The 19,656-nt window shown below is 38.8% G+C and overlaps 1 protein-coding gene across 1 annotated transcript in view; it reads left to right on the top strand.

Annotated features, from left to right (window-relative positions):
- LOC140200825 (glutamate receptor ionotropic, delta-2-like) overlaps positions 1–19,656 on the top strand; it is a 601,297-nt gene that overhangs the window by 510,040 nt on the left and 71,601 nt on the right. The window contains exon 11 of the mRNA XM_072264448.1: positions 7,907–8,219. Coding sequence (XP_072120549.1) covers positions 7,907–8,219 — 313 coding nt within the window. The remainder of the gene's footprint in view (positions 1–7,906; positions 8,220–19,656) is intronic.

Raw genomic sequence — 19,656 nt, 5'->3', positions numbered from 1 at the left:
TTGAAGATAGATAAGTCCCCTGGTCCTGATGGAATGCATCCCAGGGTACTAAAAGAAGTGGCAGGTTACAGTAGAGGCTTTAATGATGATTTAGCAAAATTCTCTGGACTTTAGGCGGGCCCTGGCGAATTAAGAAGCTGGTGAATGTCACACCACTGTTCAAAATTGTATGTAGGTAAAAGGCAGGCAACTTTTGGCCAGTTAGTTTAACATCTGTAGTTGGGAAAATGCTTGAAGATTTAAGGAAGAAATAGTGATGCATCTAGAAAGAATTTGATCCATAAGGTAGACGCTGCATGGGTTCAGCGAAGGCACATCCTGTTTGACAAACTTACTGGAGTTCTTTGAGGATATAATCAGCGCAGTGGTTAGAGGGGAACAGATGGATGTTATTTACTTGGATTTCCAGGAGGCGTTTGATATGGTGCCACATAAAAAACTTATCCATAAGGTAAGGATGCATAGAGTTGGGGGTGTGTATTAGCATGGATAGAGGATTGGTTAACTAATAGCAGAGAAAGCAGAGAGTTGGGATACATGAGTGTTACTCTGGTTGGCAATCAGTGGTGAGTGGTGTGCTGCAGGGGTCAGTGCTGGGCCCGCAAATGTTCACAAAATACATTAACGATCTGGAAGAGGGGACTGAGTGTAGTGTATCTAAGTTTGCTGATGATACTAAATTGAGTGGAAAAGCAGATTGTGCAGAAGATACGGAGAGTCTGCAAAGAGATATAGATAGGTTAAGTAAGTGGGCAAAGGTCTGGCAAATGGAATACAATGTTGGTAAATGTGAGGTCATCCACATTGAAATGAAAAATGGAAGAGCAGATGATTATTTAAATGGTAAAAAATTGTGACATGCTGCTGTGCAGAGGGACTTGGAATGCTTCAGCATGAATCACAAAAGGTTGGCTTGCAGGTACAACAGGCTATCAAGAAGGCAAATGGAAGGTTGGCCTTCATTGCTAGAGGAATTGAACGTAAGAGCAGGGAGCTAATGCTGCAACTATACAGGGTACTGGTGAGGATCTACCTGGAGTACTGCCTGCAGTTCTGATCTCCTTACTTGAGGAAGGATGTACTGACTTCGGAAGTGGCGCAGAGGAGGTTCACTAGAATGATTCCAGAGATAAGGTGGTTAGACTATGAGGAGAGATTGAGTCACCTGAGGTGGGAACTTAGAAGAATAAGTGGATATCTTATAGAAACATATAAAATTATGGAAGAGATAGATAAGATAGAAGCAGGAAAATTGTTTCCACTGATAAATGAGACTGGAACTATGGGACATAGCCTCAAGATTCAGGGGAGTAGAATTAGGACGGAGATGAGGAAGAATTAGTTTTCCCAGAGAGTGCTGAATCTGTGGAATTCTCTGCCCAGTGAAGCGGTGGAAGCTACCTCAGTAAATATATTTAAGACAAGGTTGGATAGATGTTTGCATTGTAGGGGAGTTAAGGGCTGTGGGGAAAAGACAGGTAGGTGGAGATGAGTCCATGGCCAGATCAGCCATGATCTTATTGAATAGCGGTGCAGGCTCAACGGGCCAGATGGCCTACTGCTGCTCCTATTTCTTATGTTTCTATTCAGATACACTTTCAACTCCCTATCAAATGCAACAATTGAATCGTCTTTGACTAGCACTCTCAGCAATTCATTCCAGATCCAAATCACTTGCTTTGTTACACTTTTGCACTACTGCCTTTTCTATTGGTTTTGCAAGCCATAATTAGTCAGGATATAGTGCACTGACAGAGGTAATAGTCTATCTCTTATAGTTGACTGAGTGGAACTAGCTTGATGAGAGATGTATTTCAACTATAAAAATAATTAACAAACATTAAGCATACATTCCCTTTAAAAAAATGTTCATCTTTGTAGAAAATACATTGCTTCATCTTGAACTAACAGCAGTTTCTAGTAATTAGATTTATTAACTTGATATAAATGCCAAAAATCTCACACTCATTAGGCGTGTTAAGCAACTCCTGGGTTTCAACTAATGCCCAACAGGAAGATCTGTAAAACATCTTTGGGAGGATTTACCTTGGTAGCTGTGTTAAAATGAAAACTGCAAGGTTCCCAAAAATAATTGCCTGCAGAGATGAAAAAGAGCCTGCAGAGAATCTTGTGAAGCAGGTCATGGCTTTAATGAATCCCTTCACAGCAGATATGGCACAGTATAAGAGCATGTAAAGTTACTCTGAAAGTAAGAGAAACCATGTTTACAATGTGTGCCATGAATCACCTGATCCTCATGATCATCCTAACAAATTGATTCCCATACAGAATGTAACCCCACTTCACTATAAAGCTCATTATTCAGGCAGAGATTGCTGCATCTTTAGGGTGGGCATTATAGGACTGTGAAGTCTAGAAAGAATGTGACAAGTATTGCAACATTAAAAGTACTGTAACATAACCTTTTATTAATTCAAAAGTAAGACTTAATACAACAGACGTCCTTCACAAATTCATTTAAGATTGTCAAGTCTCATGCTATGATACTGGACAAATTTCCTTCAAGAAGTTTGATAATACAAAAAAAATTATGGATAGGATATTCTTATTGTATGTTAATATGCAGATTTAAATATAACCTTTATTTCACATGCATGAAAATATATAAATATCATTGTCAGTTTTTTTGAAATTCTTATTTCTAATAACTTTGGCAAGTTGGATTATTATTGTCACACATAGTAAGGATATAATGATAAACTGTTCTGCAGTTTATCTGTACAGATCATTTCATTATAATCATGCATTGAGGTAGTTCAAAGGAAAACAATAACAGTATGCAGAATCAAATATTACAGTTACAAGGAATGCACTGTTGGCAGACAATCAGGTGTAAGACCTTAATGAGGTAGATTGTAAGCTCAAGATTTCATCTTACCACATTAGGACGCTGTTCGATAGTCTTATAAAAGCAGTATAGAAGCTGTTCTTGAACCTGGTATTATGTGATTTCAGGTTTTTGTATCTTCTGTCAGATGGGAGGAGATAGAAAAGAGACTGTTCAGTGGCTGAGTGGGTCTTTAAGTACTTTGGCTGCTTTCCCATGGCAGCAAGAAGTGTAGACAAAGTCCAGAGAGGAAAGGCTAGTTTCTGTAATGAGCTAACTGTGCAACTCTATGATATTTCTTGCAGTCATGAGTAGAGCAGTTGCTATGCCAAGCTATGATGCATCTGGATAAGATGCTTTCTACAGAACACCTACAAAAATTAGTCAGGGTCAAGGTGGACATGTCAAATTTCTTTAATCTTCTGAGCAAGTAGAGATGCTGGTGCACTTTTTTGGCCGTGCAATTACATGGTCGACCAGGTCAGCTGCTGGTAGGAATTTAAAACTCTCATTCCTCTCAACTTCTGAACCCCCACTGACGCAAAAAGACGGTGTACACTGCCATCTTCCTGAAGTTAATGATGAGCTCTTTTGTTTTGCTGTTACTGAGGGAAGAGTTGTCACGTCATATTGTCTTCTCCTTGTATTGTGACTCATCATTCTTTGAGATTCAGACCATTATAGTGGTGGCATCTGTGAATTTATAGAAAGAGTTAAAGCAGGATCTGGTCACACAGATTTGAGTGCATAGGGAGAACAGGGAGAATCAGCCTTGTTGAGCACCAGTGTTGAGAATAATTGGGGTATTGGTGTTGTTGCCTGTACTTACGCACTGTGGTTATTAAAACAAGATGGTGCTGGAGCAAGATGACTCATTGCGGATTTACTCATTAATTATTTTTCCTTACTCCTTTTGCTACATAACTTCGCTTAATCTAATCTACTTTCTCATTATTTTATCTACAAAAGTAATTAATTTTAAAACACACAACACATTAGTTTCATTTTCCTCCTGGCTCCTATGTTCTTCTTTGAGCAATTTCAAAAAGAACAATTAAATTCAAAGTTGCTAGTTTAGTTTATCAAGACAGGAAGTATTGCCATTCAGTGATAAAACACATTGAATTCAAATGCATCCATAATGAATAAATGCATCTACAGTGCAGCTAGGATTGAAATAATAGATCAGATTTAATATTTTGGAAAGAAGCAACAGAGGATCGATTATGAATGTAACATTCAGGAGTGAGTCATGCCTTCTGTTTAATGGTAATAAAATACTTGACTGCCCACCATATTCTACTTAAATATTCTATATGCATCTGCCCTTGCTGAAGTTGAATTTTTTTTTGTAGTTTTACTATTTATATCACTATTTGAATTCTTTCCAACCAAGTTGAATGCAAATGTATGCTTTCTAATTTAATTTCAGTATGGATCAATCAACATATTCATACTCAGAAATGTATTCATTTTTTCCAGTTTTTTTTGTTTATTCTTTCACCTATTAAGGCAAATGAATTACAGTATTAGGGCTTATTAATATACATATGCAAATATATTGTATTATTTGATTAGATATATTAATGACACTAAACACAAACAGGTTCATTTGAAATCATGAAAATCAGTACAATTCGTGGAAAAAAAATAGACATTGTTGAAAATTTGGATCACAGGATGATAATGTAACACTGTCAAATAAATGTATTAAATCTCTGAAATGGCACCACATTAGATGGTTCCCAGAACTTACTGTAAGTCAATGAATGATTTATGTTGTTGTATTGAGAGGGAATGGCTGTGGGAGCTTACTAACAAGCTGATTTGTATACTTTGTCTGTATTTATAAATCATACAAGGCCTTTTATAAATTTAAGCTTTCATGCCAATGAAAGGTGCTGAGAAAGAAAAGTAGTATTTTGTCCTTGTAAAGTGATGCCTAAATGAAGGGTTCTGACCCAAAACATCAGTTGTCTATTTCCCTCCATATATGCTGGCTGACCCACTGAGTTCCTCTGGTGCATACCTTTTCACACATCAACAAAACCGGTACTAAAATCTAAACTATTAACTTAAAAGCAATTGTTCCCAAATTAAAATGAGATTTAGTTTGTTACATTTCAAGATCTAATACATTTCATTGTCCACTTATTCAACCATCATTTTATCAATTAATATCACCATAAAGGAAGTGGCTAATGCAATTTGATTTGAATCATTTAATATTTATTTCAATACTCTCATTTTTCAGGAAGGCTACATTTGTATGTTACTAGCGTGTCCAATGACAATGTAACACAAGATACAAAGATAAACAAGCTTTGATCTTTACTCTCATTTTCTTTACTTGCTTTAAATAAGTAGAGATATCATTCAGTCTCTTTGAAAGTAATTTAATGTTAAAATGCATCAATCATCTCAAAAGCAAAACATGTTGACTGCGGAAACCTAAAGTAAAGTTAAAATATACAGGAAGCATTCAGGAGTTTTGCTATTTCTGTTTTTTAACCCCCCCCCGCCCCCCCCACCACCATCCACTACCAAATTAACAGATACAAAATGTTCTACTTTTGCACTTTTGTATAGAAAACTATGTGGTGGTGTATTATTTTAATGTTGATAGATTTGGAAAAGCTGATGTACGATGGGACCTGGATAACTTTACAGTACATATTAGTTATCAAAAGCAAACATACAGGGGAAGCTGGTAGTTAAGAAGTCGAGTGATATGTCAGCACTTCTTACAAAAAGTTTTAAGTATTGAAGAAAGGATATCTTTCTACTATTACAGAAGGTTTTGTTGAGACTAGCTGTAGAGTATTATTTGAGAAATGATATACTTGCTAAAGAGAGCAAAAGTTTATCAGAACGTTTCTTGGGATGATAAACAATTGTATCAGGAGAAATTTGCTTGTCTATATTTCTATCCACTAATCTTGAAAATGAGAGCAAATCTCACTGAAGCATACGAAATTTTGAAAGGGCTAGGTTATTTGGATGCAGTAATAATGAGTATCAGTGGGTCGGAATGAGAAGAAGGTTACATCTGCAGGATACTGGGATGCAGAAAAAGAATGGTAAACCTGCAAAATTCTCCACCATTAAACACAGATACTAACTATATTTAAGCACGAGGTGGATGAATTTCTGAAAATACCAATGGAGTATGGGAAGATAGTAGGAGTGTGGATCTGCTGTGATTGTTTTGAAAGGTGGAAATGGCTCAAGGGATTAAATGGCCTACTCCTGCTCCTGTTTTCCACATTTGTAATAGTGAGAAATGGAGTTAATATTTCTGGCAGTAAAATAAAATATTTAATTTTAATCTAAGTCAGTACTTACTTCTAGTCTAACAAATAATCAGATTGTTTATCTTACAAACTAACCTGGCCTACAAAGTATAGTGGATAGTAGGTTTAATATCACTGACATATGTCACAATATTTGTTGTTTTGCAGCAGTAATACAGTGAAGTTCTTTAGTGCAGAGAGAGTATTTTAGTTTGAGCAGAAATTACTTTAGTGCAGAGAAATTACTTTAGTTTGAGGAGAAATTACTTTAGTGCGGAAAAATTACTTTAGTTTGCGGAGAAATTACTTTAGTTAGAGGGTGGTAAATCTGTGGAATTTGTTGCCACGACTGGTTGTGGAGACCAAGTCATTGCGTGCATTTGAGGCAGAGATAGATAAGTTCTTGATTAGCCAGGGCATCAAAGGGTATGGGAAGAAGGCAGTGGAGTGGGGATGACTGGAAGAATTGGATCAGCCCATGATTGAATGGTGGAGCAGACTCGATAGGCCAAATGGCCTGCTTCTGCTCCTGTATCTTATGGTCTAAGTACTTAATAATGAAAAATTACAGATTAGAATAATTACAATAAATATACACATACAGTATGTATATATGTGTATATATAATAATTAGTGCAAAAAGTGAACAACAGTAGAAACAAAATAGTCGGTGTTTTCATGGGTTCATTGTCCATTCTGAAATCTGATAATGGAGGGGAAGAAATTGTTCCGAAACCATTGAGTGTGTGTCTTCAGGTTCCTGTACCTCCTCTAATATGGGAGCCATGAGAAGAGGACATGTCCTCAGTGATGGGAATTCTTAATGATGGATGCAGTTTTTTTGAAATATCACCTTTTGAAGGTGTCCTTGATGAGTATTGGGCCCATGATGTGTTGGCTGAGTTTACAACTTTCTGCAGCTTTTTCTGATCCTGTGCAGTGGCCCCACCATAGCAGGTAGTGATGCAAACATTAAGAATGCTCTCTGTCATACATCTGTAGAATTTTGTAAGCCTTTGTTGACATACTAAGTCTCCTCAAACTCCTAATGAAATATAGCCACTGCCATGTCTTCTTTGTAATTGCATCAATATGTTAAGCTCAAGTTAGATCTTCGGAGATACTGGCACCCAGGAAATTGAAACTGCTGATCCCTGGATGAGAACTGATGTGTGTTCCCTCAAACTTCCCTCATGAAGGCCAGAATCAGTTCCTTGGTCTTTCTGACTTACAATGCAAAATTATTGTTGCAACACAACTCAACCTATCAGTCCTGTACAGCTCTTTGTCACCATCTGAAATGCTGCCAACAAAAGTTGTGTTATTGGCAAATATATCAATGCTATTTGACCTGTGCCTAGCCTCACAGTGGGAATAAATATTTTGACTGATACAATTCTCTGCCTTTATAAAATGTCAGTTGTTATGTGAAGCTTTATTGGCTATATAGAAAACACAAATTTATTTTCTAAATGAAGACAATTTAATTTGTTTGAGCTATATATATATCTCCATTTGACATATTTGACTGCATCAATATGTAATATAAGGCCTTGATCTGAATGCCATTGACTATTAATAGCAATTAATACCTCATGAATTGTGATGTCTGCTAAATTTGTTTATTATCAGGATAAAAATGAGGTAAATTGTCTGGATATTTAATTTTAATACTTGAAAGATCGTTGTAATTAGATAATTCCATTATCATTCTCAGCAACATAATAAGTGAGCATAATATGTTTTGTTTTAAATTTTCTTTTAGAGAGCTGACATAGCAGTTTCAGCCCTGACAATTACCCCAGAGAGGGAGAATGTAGTGGACTTCACTGGTCGATTTATGGATTATACTTTAGGATTTCTACTTAAGAAGCCAGAACAAAAAGTGGATATGTTTACCTGCCTAGAACCATTTGATCTAACGGTGTGGGCTTGCATTATTGGCACTCTATTTATAATTGGCCTGCTTGTCTGCATGTTCAGCTGGGTAAAGCCATCTCCACTTCAGATAGGATCTGTGACATCTACAACATTGTACAATGCTGCTTGGCTTGTTTATGGATCATTTGTACAACAAGGTAAGGATCTTTATGTCTTAATATGTCCCATCATGGCACGTACAGAATGAATTTATGTAATATAGATACTAGCAATCTGTCAACTTATCTTTTAGTTTGTTATCTTCTACTTCTACTATTTTCTAAGTACTGTTAAACACCTGACCTTCCCTATACTAGTTTCACTGAATCCAATATAGCTTCATACCTCTCCCATCTGAATTTTCTTTTCGGTGCCAAAGTAATCAGCTTGGTGATTGTCAACTTCCTTAACATCAAAACATGTTGAAAGGGTTAATTTGTTCAGAATGTTTCTGCTTCCATAGCTCCTCCTTTGAATACACATTCAGTACTACCAGTGTTGTTGCTGAATAACTGAACTCTGAAAATTTGCATTCATTCCTCAATTACACTTAATTTACTTGTGTACAAGGAAGGCAGCATGGTTCCTGTCACCAAATATTTCTGAAGATTGAACAAAGAAATGCCTTTTTAATGCCTAATTGACTAGTTGGATACAGATATTGACCAATTGGTAACCTGGTACATGTTCAAATTCTTTATTTGCATAATCAATCACCAATAGCACAACAATAATATAGGTACTGTTAGCCAATAAATTCCCTACAGTAAAGGCCAATAATAGTTCAGAATTAGTAAAGTAACTGACTAACAGTAAGTGTCACCCCAGAATCCTTCATTTGCATCCTAGTCTTGGACCCTGCTGAGCCAAGAGAAACTTTATTCTTCAAAGACCTCACTTGCTTGAGTTGACTGCAGATTATCTGTAAACTAATCTTCCAAGCACAGTACCTTAATCCTTGCTGCAACTTTCACACCAGCCCACTTATGTTTTAACAGAACCAATTTACCTCTGAATTTTTTACTCCAGCAATTTTTCTCCTTCCCTGATATGCAAAATGATTGTAAAATTTCATGGCTCGTAACACAATGGAAATGTATTAAAAAGTTAAAAAAATATATATATTTTAAGGTTTATTTTGAGGAATGTATATACCGGAGACATTATTATAGCAATTTCTTCAGGAGTATTGAAGTTGCTATACTGTCTAAGCATGACAAATGTGAATGTGATGATAGCCATTCATTCATGTGCAAGAATATTTGCAACCACCTGTCAGTTACCAGATTACTTATTATTTATGCTGTGGATTCTAGTAAAACCCTGGATGAGTCTTCAATTTTTTTCAGGCACCTACAGCTAGACTTAATGCAAACTGTGCTAGTACTAATGCAAGCGTTTGAGACAAATTTTCATAGCATTAAAACAAGTTTTTATATGGAAACAAATATTTTATTGATACAATGTGAATGGGATAAAATATCATTTGAAAGCATCTAAGTAATGGCAAGGAGTGTTAAATTTCATCCAGCTTTCAACTTCAAAACTTCACCCTATTGTCGTTGTCATACAACGCTACAGCACAGAAATAGGCACTTTGGCCTCTCCAGTCTATGCTGAACCATTAATCTGCGTAGGTCTATTGACCTGCACGCAGACCATGGCCCACCATACTGCTGCCATCCGTGTGCCTATCCAAATTTCTCTTTAATTTTGAAATCAACCTCAGTTCCACCACTTGCAATGGCAGCTCATTCCACACTCTCACCACCCTCTGAGTGAAGAAGTTCCCCCTCATGTTCCCCTTAAACATTTCACCTTTCACCCTTAACCCATGATCTCTAGCTATAGTCTCATCCAACCTGTAGCCTGCTTGCATTTACCCTATTCATACCCCTCATAATTCTGTATACATATATCAAATCTCCCCTCAATCTTCTACATTCTGGGAAATAAAGTCCTAACTTATTCAATGTATCCTTATAACTCAGGTCATCAAGACCCAACAATATCCTTGTAAATTTTCCCTGCACTCTTTCAATCTTATTTATATCTTTCCCGTAGGTTGGTGACCAAAACTGCACACAATACTCCAAATTAGGCCTCAACAAAGTCTTACACAATTTCAACATAACATCCCAACTCCTGTACTCATTACATTAAATTACGAAGCCCAATGTTTAAAAAGTTTTCATTAATACCTATCTGTGACGACACTTTCAAGGAATTATGGATCTGTATTAATAGAACCCTTTATTCTACCACAATCTTCAGTGTATAAGTAAGAGGGCTAGGCGTAATAAGCTGTAGCTTCAACCTACACCTTCTGGTCTGTTTTAAACAATATCTATGTTTCCTTTTTGTTGTAATTTTGTCTTATGAAATCATCATTATGAAATCATTGTTGAAAATGATGCTTTTTGTTACGTTTGTACTGACTGAAATAAATTTCATTCAGTCATTCATTCATTTATTCATTCATTCACTCACCATGTAAGAGCTACCCTGGTTGGTCCTCCCAAAGAGTGACAACTTGCACTTCACTACATTAATTCTATTGGCTAGTTTTCAGCCCATTTTTTCCAGCTGGTCCAGATCCCACTGTAAGCTTCGATAGTCTTCCTCACTGTCCACTACACACCCCCAATCTTGATGTCATCCACAAATTTGCTGATCAAGTTTACCACATTATCATCCAGATTTTTGATATAGATGACAAGCAACAATGGACCCAGCACCGAGCCCTGCGCACTCCACTTGTCAAAGGCCTCCATTTGGAAAGGCAACCATCTACAACCACTCTGTGGCTTCTTCCATGAAGCAAATGTATAATCCAATTTACTACCTCATCCTGAATACGAAGCAACTGAACCTTCCATTCAGGACCTTATCAAATGCCATGTAGACAACATCCGCTGCCTTGCTTTCATCAACTTTCCTGGTAACTTCCTCGAAAAGCTCTATGTTTGGTTAAACGCAACTTACCATGCACAAAGCCATGTTGACTATCCCTAGTCAGTTCCTATCTATCCAAATACTCATACATCCAGTCTGTTAGAATATTTTCCAAAAATGTTCATACTGTATCTGACTCTCTGGCCAATAACTTCATGACTTATTCTTAGAGCCATTCTTAAACAATGGATCAACATTAGCTCTCCTCCATTACTCTGGAACCTCACCTGTGGCTAATCTCTCTGCTAGGGCTACTTCAATTTCTATACTAGCACCTCATATGGTCTGAGTGAACACATTGTCAGGCCCTGGGGATTTATCTACCCTAATTTGCCTCAAGGCAGCAAACACCTCCTCCTGGGTAAGTGGTATAGGGTCCATGACATCACTGCTGCTTTGCCTCACTTTTATAGACTCTGTGTCCATCTCCCATATCTCCAAATACAGATGCAAAAAAAAAACATTTATGATCTCCCCCATCTCTTTCAGTTCCATACATAGATGACCACTCTGATCTTCCAGAGGACCAATTTTGTCCTTTGCTATGCTTTTCCTTTTAATATATCTGTACAAGGCCTTAAGTTTCTCCTTCACTGTGTCTGCTGAAGCCACCTCATGTCTTTTTTTTTAACACTGCTGATTTTCTTCTTATGTGTTGTATTGCATTATACTCTTCATGTACATCATTTGTTCCTACCTGCCATGCACCTCCTTCTTTTTCTTAACCAGGGCCTCAATATCTCTTGAAAACCAAGGCTCCCTAAACCTGTTGTCCTTGCCACTTATTCAAACAGGAGCACATAAACTCTGAACTCTCAAAATTTGACTTTTGAAGGCCTGACACTTGCTAAGTACACCTTTGGCAGAAAACAGCCTGTCCCAATTCACGCTTGTCAGATCATTTCTGAAACCATCACAACTAGCCATTTATCCAATTTAGAATTTCAACCCGAAGACCAGGCTCATCTTTTTCCATTATTACCTTGAAACAAATGGCATTATGATCACTAGATGCATAGTGTTTCCCTAGACAAACTTCTGTCACCTGATCTGCCTCTTTTTGTAATATATCTAGTACCGCACTCTCTCATCAGGACTTGTATGCACTGATTAAAGAAACTTTCCTGAATACATTTGACAGGCTCTTTTCCATCTGGCCCTTTTAGAGTATGGGAGTCTCAGGCAATATGTGGAAAGTTAAAGTCACCTACTATCACAACCTCATCAAATTTGCTGGTGAACGCAGCAGGCCAGGCAGCATCTCTAGGAAGAGGTACAGTCGACATTTCAGGCCAAGACCCTTTGTCAGGACTGAAACGTCGACTGTACCTCTTCCTAGAGATGCTGCCTGGCCTGCTGCGTTCACCAGCAAATTTGATGTGTGTTGCTTGAATTTCCAGCATCTGCAGAATTCCTCGTGTTTACTATCACAACCTTATGTTTTTTGCAGCAAGCTGTGATCTCTATACAAATTTGCTCCTCCCATTAATGTGGTCATACTTTTCTGATTCCCCAGTTCTACCCGTAAAGCCTCACTAGATGAGCTCTCCAGCCTGTCCTGACTGAACATTGCCATGACACTTTCCCTGACTAGTATCGCCACCCTCCTCCTTTAATCTCCCCCACTCTATCATGTCTAAAACAATAGAATCCTGGAACATTAAGCTGCTATTCTGTCCCTCGTGCAACTAAGCCTCACTAATGACTACATAACGTGCTGATCCTTGCCCTAAGCTCATCCATCTTTCCTACAAGACTCCTCGCATTGAAATATATGCAGCTGAGAACATTAGTCCCACCATGCTCGACCTTTTAATTCATGACTTTGTATGTAGGCTTAACAACATCTTTCTCCACAACCACTCCTCTATCTATTTTGGTGCTCAGGTTTCCTTCTCCCTGTAACTTTAGTTTAAACTCCCCTATGCAGTAGTAGCAAACCTTCCCACTAGCAGTGGTGCAGTGCTAGCTGGAGCGCACTGGAGCGCGTCCGGCACCTCTTTAAGAAAAAAGCCAAAATAAACAAGCTAACTAATTAGGTGCCGCCCAGGGTGATTTGAGTATCTCAGAAACTGCTGATCTCCTGGGATTTTTATGCACAACAGATTCTGGAGTTTACAAAGAATGGTGTCAGAAACAAAGTAACATCCAGCGAGTGGATTTAACAAGATGTTTTTACTCACAGAACAGCCACTCGCTGGATGTTTTTTTGTTTTTGGCACCATTCTTTGTAAACTCCAGAGTCTGTTGTGCATAAAAATCCCAGGAGATCAGCAGTTTCTGAGATACTCAAATCACCCTGGGCGGCAGCTAATTAACTAGCTTGTTCACTTCGGCTTTTTTTCTTAAAGAGGTACCGGACGTGCTCCGGCTAGCACCCCACCACTGCCCACAAGGATACTAGCCCCTCTCCACTTCAAGTGCAAACTGCCCCTTCTGTACAGGTCTTACCTTCCCTGGAAGACAGCCAATGATTGAAAAATATGAAACCCTCCCTCCTGCACCATCTCCTTAACCATATTTTAATCTGTATGATTTTTCCAGTTTTTGGCCTCACTCACATGTGGCAGTGGTACCAATCCTTAAATCACAGTCTTGAATGTCTTGTCCTTTAATTTAGCACCTAACTCTTTGAACTTACTTTGCAGGACCTTGTCATGCATCCCACCTATGCCATTAGTAACAACGTTGACTAGAACCTCTGGCTGCTCACCCTCCCACTAAGAATGCTGTGGACTTGGTCCAAGATGACACTGACCCTGGCATTCAGGAGGCAACAAACCATCCAAGAATCTCGTTTTCATCTCTAGAACCTCCTTTCTGTTCCTCTAACCCATTAATCCTCTATCAGGACATCTCGACTCTTCTCCTCCTTCTCTTTTGAGTCACAGAACCAGACTCAGTGACAGAGACGTAACTGCAATGGCTTTCCTCTCCTAAGTCACCCCCCCCCCCCCCAAACATTATCCAAAGCAGTATACCAGTTGTTGAAAGGAACAAGTATTCTGCTCTGGCTGCCTAGCCCCATTCCCCCTCATAATGGTCACCCAGTTAACTGTGTCTTGTACCTTGGGTATAACTACCTCCCTGTATGTCCTGAATACCAACCACTCAGCCTCCGGAATGATCCGGAGTTCAACCAGTTTCGGCTGTAACTCCTTAATATGGTCTATTAGAAGTTGTAGCTGGAGGCATTTCTTGTCGGTGTAGTCATCAGGAACTACACCTACTGGTGGTCTCCCTGCCTTCCCACATCCCACAAGAAGAGCATTCCAGTATCCTGTCTGGCATCCACACTGTTCTAAATGTACAATAAGAAACATGGAAAGAATAAATAATAATCTATCTATGGCCTTTGTCTTTCCTTGCCGAAGCTTTGATGAGCCAAAGCCTCAGCTCCCTATTCTAACATTGGCCCACTCACACAATGGCCGCTCTGATTAAACCAAACTTCTTTTTTATTGGTCCTTGCCAAGTGCTTAATTATACACAGTCCAATGTCTCCTTGGGAACTGTGATGCGCAAACAAATGCCCTGTCCCCATTCACTTCTTTTAAACTCTCTCTCCCTCTACGCACCTTCCTGATCTTAGGCAGGATAAACTGTAGCAGTATGTCACATGACTGCCCTGATGCAACAGAATTTTATTCTCAGAGGCACAGTTTAATTCAATGCACAGATTTTTTTTCATGACATTCATTTGCACTGCATTATTGGGACATTATCACATTGTTATTATAGGATTCAAAGACACAACAAAAACCAGAGTTATGTCCAATGGAAAGTTGAGAACCCTTTTTTTGTGAGAACATTACATTATGCACTTGAGTACTTACAGATTTATAAATATTTGCCAAAAAAAATTATCAATAGTTAGTGGTGCTAAATCCATTGCAAGTTGTTGGCTGCATCGTAGAGTATATTTCTGAAATATGATTCCATTGATGTGTGCAGAGTGAAACTTCAGACTACCTTCAGGCTATTCTCTACCAATACACTAGGATAAGAGAGATAGCTCAAGGGGATTCTATTTTCAGTGAGCATACCTGCTGATGTTCATAACTTCTTGCACCTGAAGTGATGTACTCAGCATGTTATATCTCCAACTTGTATTAGCTCCTACCCTCCCCCCCCCCCCCCCCCAGAATTAGTTAGTCAGCTTTTACCAATTTATTGATTTAGGCAGTATGTATTTCTACACTAGTACCGACTTCATTTTGCAGACTAATTGATTGATATTTCTGTATGTAATTGTCATCAGAACTTGTTGCTCTTTACATTAAGAAAATTCACTTATATAAACATATTATACATTTACAATCATTTTGAGATAAACACTGATTTTTTTGCTTCCAGGCATTGAAAATGTACATAATGTATAAGAAAAAGCCTACAAGAGAAGAGGCTGTACTGGCCTACAAGAGGAGAGGCTGTACTTGACCTGTACTTGAAATGAACCTGGTCAGGTGTCAAGTCTCTCAGTGGGAGAGCATTTTGAAGATAGTGATCACAATTCAATCTCCTTTACCATAGCATTGGAGAGGAACAGAAACAGACAAGTTAGGAAAGTGTTTTAATGGAGCAAGGGGAAATATAAAACCATGAGGCTGAAACGTGGAAGCATAAATTGGGTACAGATATTCTCAGGGAAATGTATGGCAGAAATGTGACAAATGTTCAGGGGATATTTGCATTAGGTATGTTCCAATGAGATAGGGAAAGGATGGTAAGGTATAGGAACCATGGTGTAAAAAGGCTGTTGAAAATCTAGACAAGAAGAAAAGAGAAGCTTACGAAAGCTTCGAAAAACGAGGTATTGATAGAGATCTAGAAGATTTAGAAGATTATAAGGCTAGCAGGAAGGAGCTTAAGAATGAAATTAGGAGAGCCAGAAGAGGCCATGATAAGGCCTTGGCGAGCGGGATTAAGGAAAACGACAAGGATTTCTACAAGTATGTGTAGAGCAAGAAGATGAGACGTAAGACAATAGGACCAATCAAGTGTGACAGTGGAAAAGTGTGTATGGAACCGATGGAGGTAGCACAGATACTTAATGAATACTTTGCTTCAGTATTCACTACGGAAAAGGATCTTGGCGATTGTTAGGATGACTCACAGTGAATTGAAAAGATTGAGCATATAGACATTAAGAAAGAGGATGTGCCGGAGCTTTTGGAAAGCATCAAGCTGGATAAGTCTCTGGAACTGGATGAGATATACCCCAGGCTACTGTGGGAGGTAAGGGCAGAGATTGCTGAGCCTCTGGCAATGATCTTTGCATCATCAATGGGGACGGGAGAGGTTACAGGGGATTGGAGGGTTACAGATATTGTTCCCCTATTCAAAAAAGGAAGTAGAGATAGCCCAGGAAATTATAGACCAGTGAGTCTTACTTCAGTGGTTGGTAAGCTGATGGAAAAGATCCTGAGAGGCAGGAGTTACAAACATTTGGAAAGGCATAATATGATTAGAAATAGTCAGCATGGCTTTGTCAAAGTCAATTCGTGCCTTACGAACCTGATTGAATTTTTTGAGGATGTGACTAAACACATTGATGAAGGTGGAACAGTAGATGTAGCGTATGTGGATTTCAGCAAGGCATTTGATAAGGTATACCATGCAGGGCTTATTGAGAAAGTAAGGAGGCATGGGATCCAAGGGGACATTGCTTTATGGCTTGCCCACAGAAGGCAAAGAGTGGTTGTAGACGGGTCATATTCTGCATGGAGGTCAATGACCAGTGGTGTGCCTCAGGGATCAGTTCTGAGACTCCCATCTCTTCGTGATTTTTATAAATGACCTGGATGAGAAAGTGGAGGGATGGGTTAGTAAATTTGCTGTTGACACAAAGATTGGGATGTTGTGGATAGTGTGGAGGGCTGTCAGAGGTTACAGCAGGACATTGATAGGATGTAAAACTGAGCTTAGTAGTGACAGTTGCAGTTCAATCCAGTTAAGTGTGAGGTGGTTCATTATGATGGCAGAATATAGTACTGATGGTAAGGCTCTTGGCAGTGTGGAGGATCAGAGGGATCTTGGGGTTTGAGTCCATAGGACACTCAAAGCTGCTGCGCAGGTTGACTGTGTGGTTAAGAAGGCATACGGTGTATTGGCCTTCATACACTGTGGGATTGAGGTTAGGAGCCGAGAGGTAATGTTACGGCTTTAATGGGACCCTGGTCAGACTCCACTTGTAGTACTGTTCTCAGTTCTGGTCACCTCACTACAGGAGGGATGTGGAAACTATAGAAAGGTTGCAGAGGAGATTTACAAGGATGTTGGCTGGATTGGGGAGCATGCCTTATGAGAATAGGTTGAGTGAACTCTGCCTTTTCTCCTTGGAGCGGTGGGAGGATGAGAGGTGACCTGATAAAGGTGTATAAGATGATGAGAGGCATTGATCGTGTGAATAGTCAGAGGCTGAAATGACTAGCACGAGAGGGCACAGTTTTAAGGTGCTTGGAAGTAGGTACAGAGGAGATGTCAGGGATAAGTTTTTTACGCAGAGAGTGGTAAGTGTGTGGAATGGGCTGCCGGCGACTGTGGTGGAGGTGGATATGATAGGGTCTTTTAAGAGACTCCTAGATACGTACATGGAGCTTAGAAAAATAGAGGGAGATGGGTAACTCTAGGTAATTTCTAAAGTAAGTACACTTTAGGCAGGGCTTTGTGGGCCGAAGGGCCTGTATTGTGCTGTAAGTTTTCTATGTTACTAAGTTTCTAAAATGCTTTATTTATGTTTTCGTAAATTATGTTTAATTTTTAGAGATCATTATCATGCTATTTAGCTTAAGAGGGTGCAGAAAAGATTTGCAAAGATGTTGCCAGGACTAGCAGGCTTAATTTTTGAGAAGGCTAGATAGGCTGGGACTGGGTACCCTGGAATGAAGGAAGCTGAGAGGTGACCTTATGGAGGTTTATAAAATCTTGAGGGTCATAGATAGTGTAGGCAGCTACAGACTTTTCCCCAGCATGGGTAAGTCTAAAACTAGAGTGCCAGATTTATGGTCAGGAAAAAGATTTAAAGATGGGCAAATATTTCAGACAGACAGTGGTGGATATATGAAGTAAACAGCTAGAGGACATGGTAGGGCCACAGTTACAAAGACGAAAGACTTTTAGATAAATACATGGAGAGAATCAGTTAAGTTCAGCATGGATGAATTGGGCCAAATGGCCTATTTCTCTGCTGTATAACTTTAATTTCATGAATACTGTAACTTGATAATACAAATGGACATCTTCTAGCCAATGATATTTATAGCTGTTTTCTGTCAAAACTGTTACTATTTTCATTGACTTATGTGAGTTCCATGCTATGTCAGCAAACAATGGACACAGCTTTTTTACCAGTTACTTTATTGAAATCCATCATAAGTTTTGTTCTAAACGCTCCTTCTTCAATTGAAAATAACTCTAGTTTGTCTTTTTAATTAAAATGCCCCATATACTGGAATCATACGAGTGAACTTTTGCTGCCCTCCATTGTTACATTTTGTAACCCCAAAACGTAAAACTAATCTGAAGAAAAACATGGAGCCATGGATAAATGTGCTTACTTCGTTTTAACTTTAGAAGGGAGCTCAAATATGCCATTCATGTTCTTTTACATATAGCCCACAGTGAATTATGTAAACAAAGAATGCTTAATCAAATAATGTATTTACAATTATTACTCAAATATTATTGAAATATTCAATACAAACATTCCTCCCTGCTTAGCTATAAACTTCAACTCAATATAGAATGCATCTTAACTTATATACATACTTGTGTGTGTTCGTCTATCGTCAACGTCGATGAGGACCTCAACACCATTATGACGGTGTCGAGATTAGCGCTTGATTTGGATTTAAGTGAGGGAGAGTTGCGCAGCATCAGCCTCACTCTCTCTTCCCAATTCCCATCTGGATCCAGTGGTAAGACAGAGTCAAGACGGCTGGAGATGGGACTAGGCACAGTGGATGACCAGGACGTCTTCTGTGTCTTGTCCTGCTCTACAGGTTCCACGACACTTGCAGAGACTGCCTTCTTAACCGTTGGACCTTCCATTGGTCTCGTCCGCTCAATCCACCGGAGTCTGTCTTCACATGCTGGGATAGACATACTTATATACAATAGAACACACCTCGTAGTACAATAATCTCTGTTTTGTTATTTTGTACATTATTATTGCATATTATTGCATATTGGTAAATATTATATATATTATTATTCTGTACTTTATTGTTAGGTAACATTATTATTATTTATTATTATTGCTAAGAGTGTTTTTAAATGTTGCTGCTGTAATGAAATCACTTCCTACTCGGGATCAATAAAGTACTTACTATATATATATATATATAATGTATAGTAAGGTTCTGGGGCTTCTGTGATAGCTGTAGGATTTGATTCTGGGGCTGCAGAAAGTAGTTTTGACAGCTCTGGACACCTTTTTTCTCTAACAATTGACTCTGCTATCATCAACTGATCAATGTGTCACCTCTAGATGACATTAAACACAGTCGCTCTGCAGGAGAGTGTTATCCAGTTCTGTCCATAATCTTTCCAAGTATCCATTTTTGATCACCTCTGTAGTTCCTCGCCAGCATTTGATTGAGGAGTCCTGAACTTGTCTCAGCTGTTTGACCCGCAAAG

This window comes from Mobula birostris, chromosome 7 (genome assembly GCF_030028105.1).
Source record: "Mobula birostris isolate sMobBir1 chromosome 7, sMobBir1.hap1, whole genome shotgun sequence".
NCBI classification, from domain to species: domain Eukaryota; kingdom Metazoa; phylum Chordata; class Chondrichthyes; order Myliobatiformes; family Myliobatidae; genus Mobula; species Mobula birostris.
Note: the sequence above shows the minus strand (reverse complement) of the source record. Positions and strands in the feature narration are given on the sequence as shown.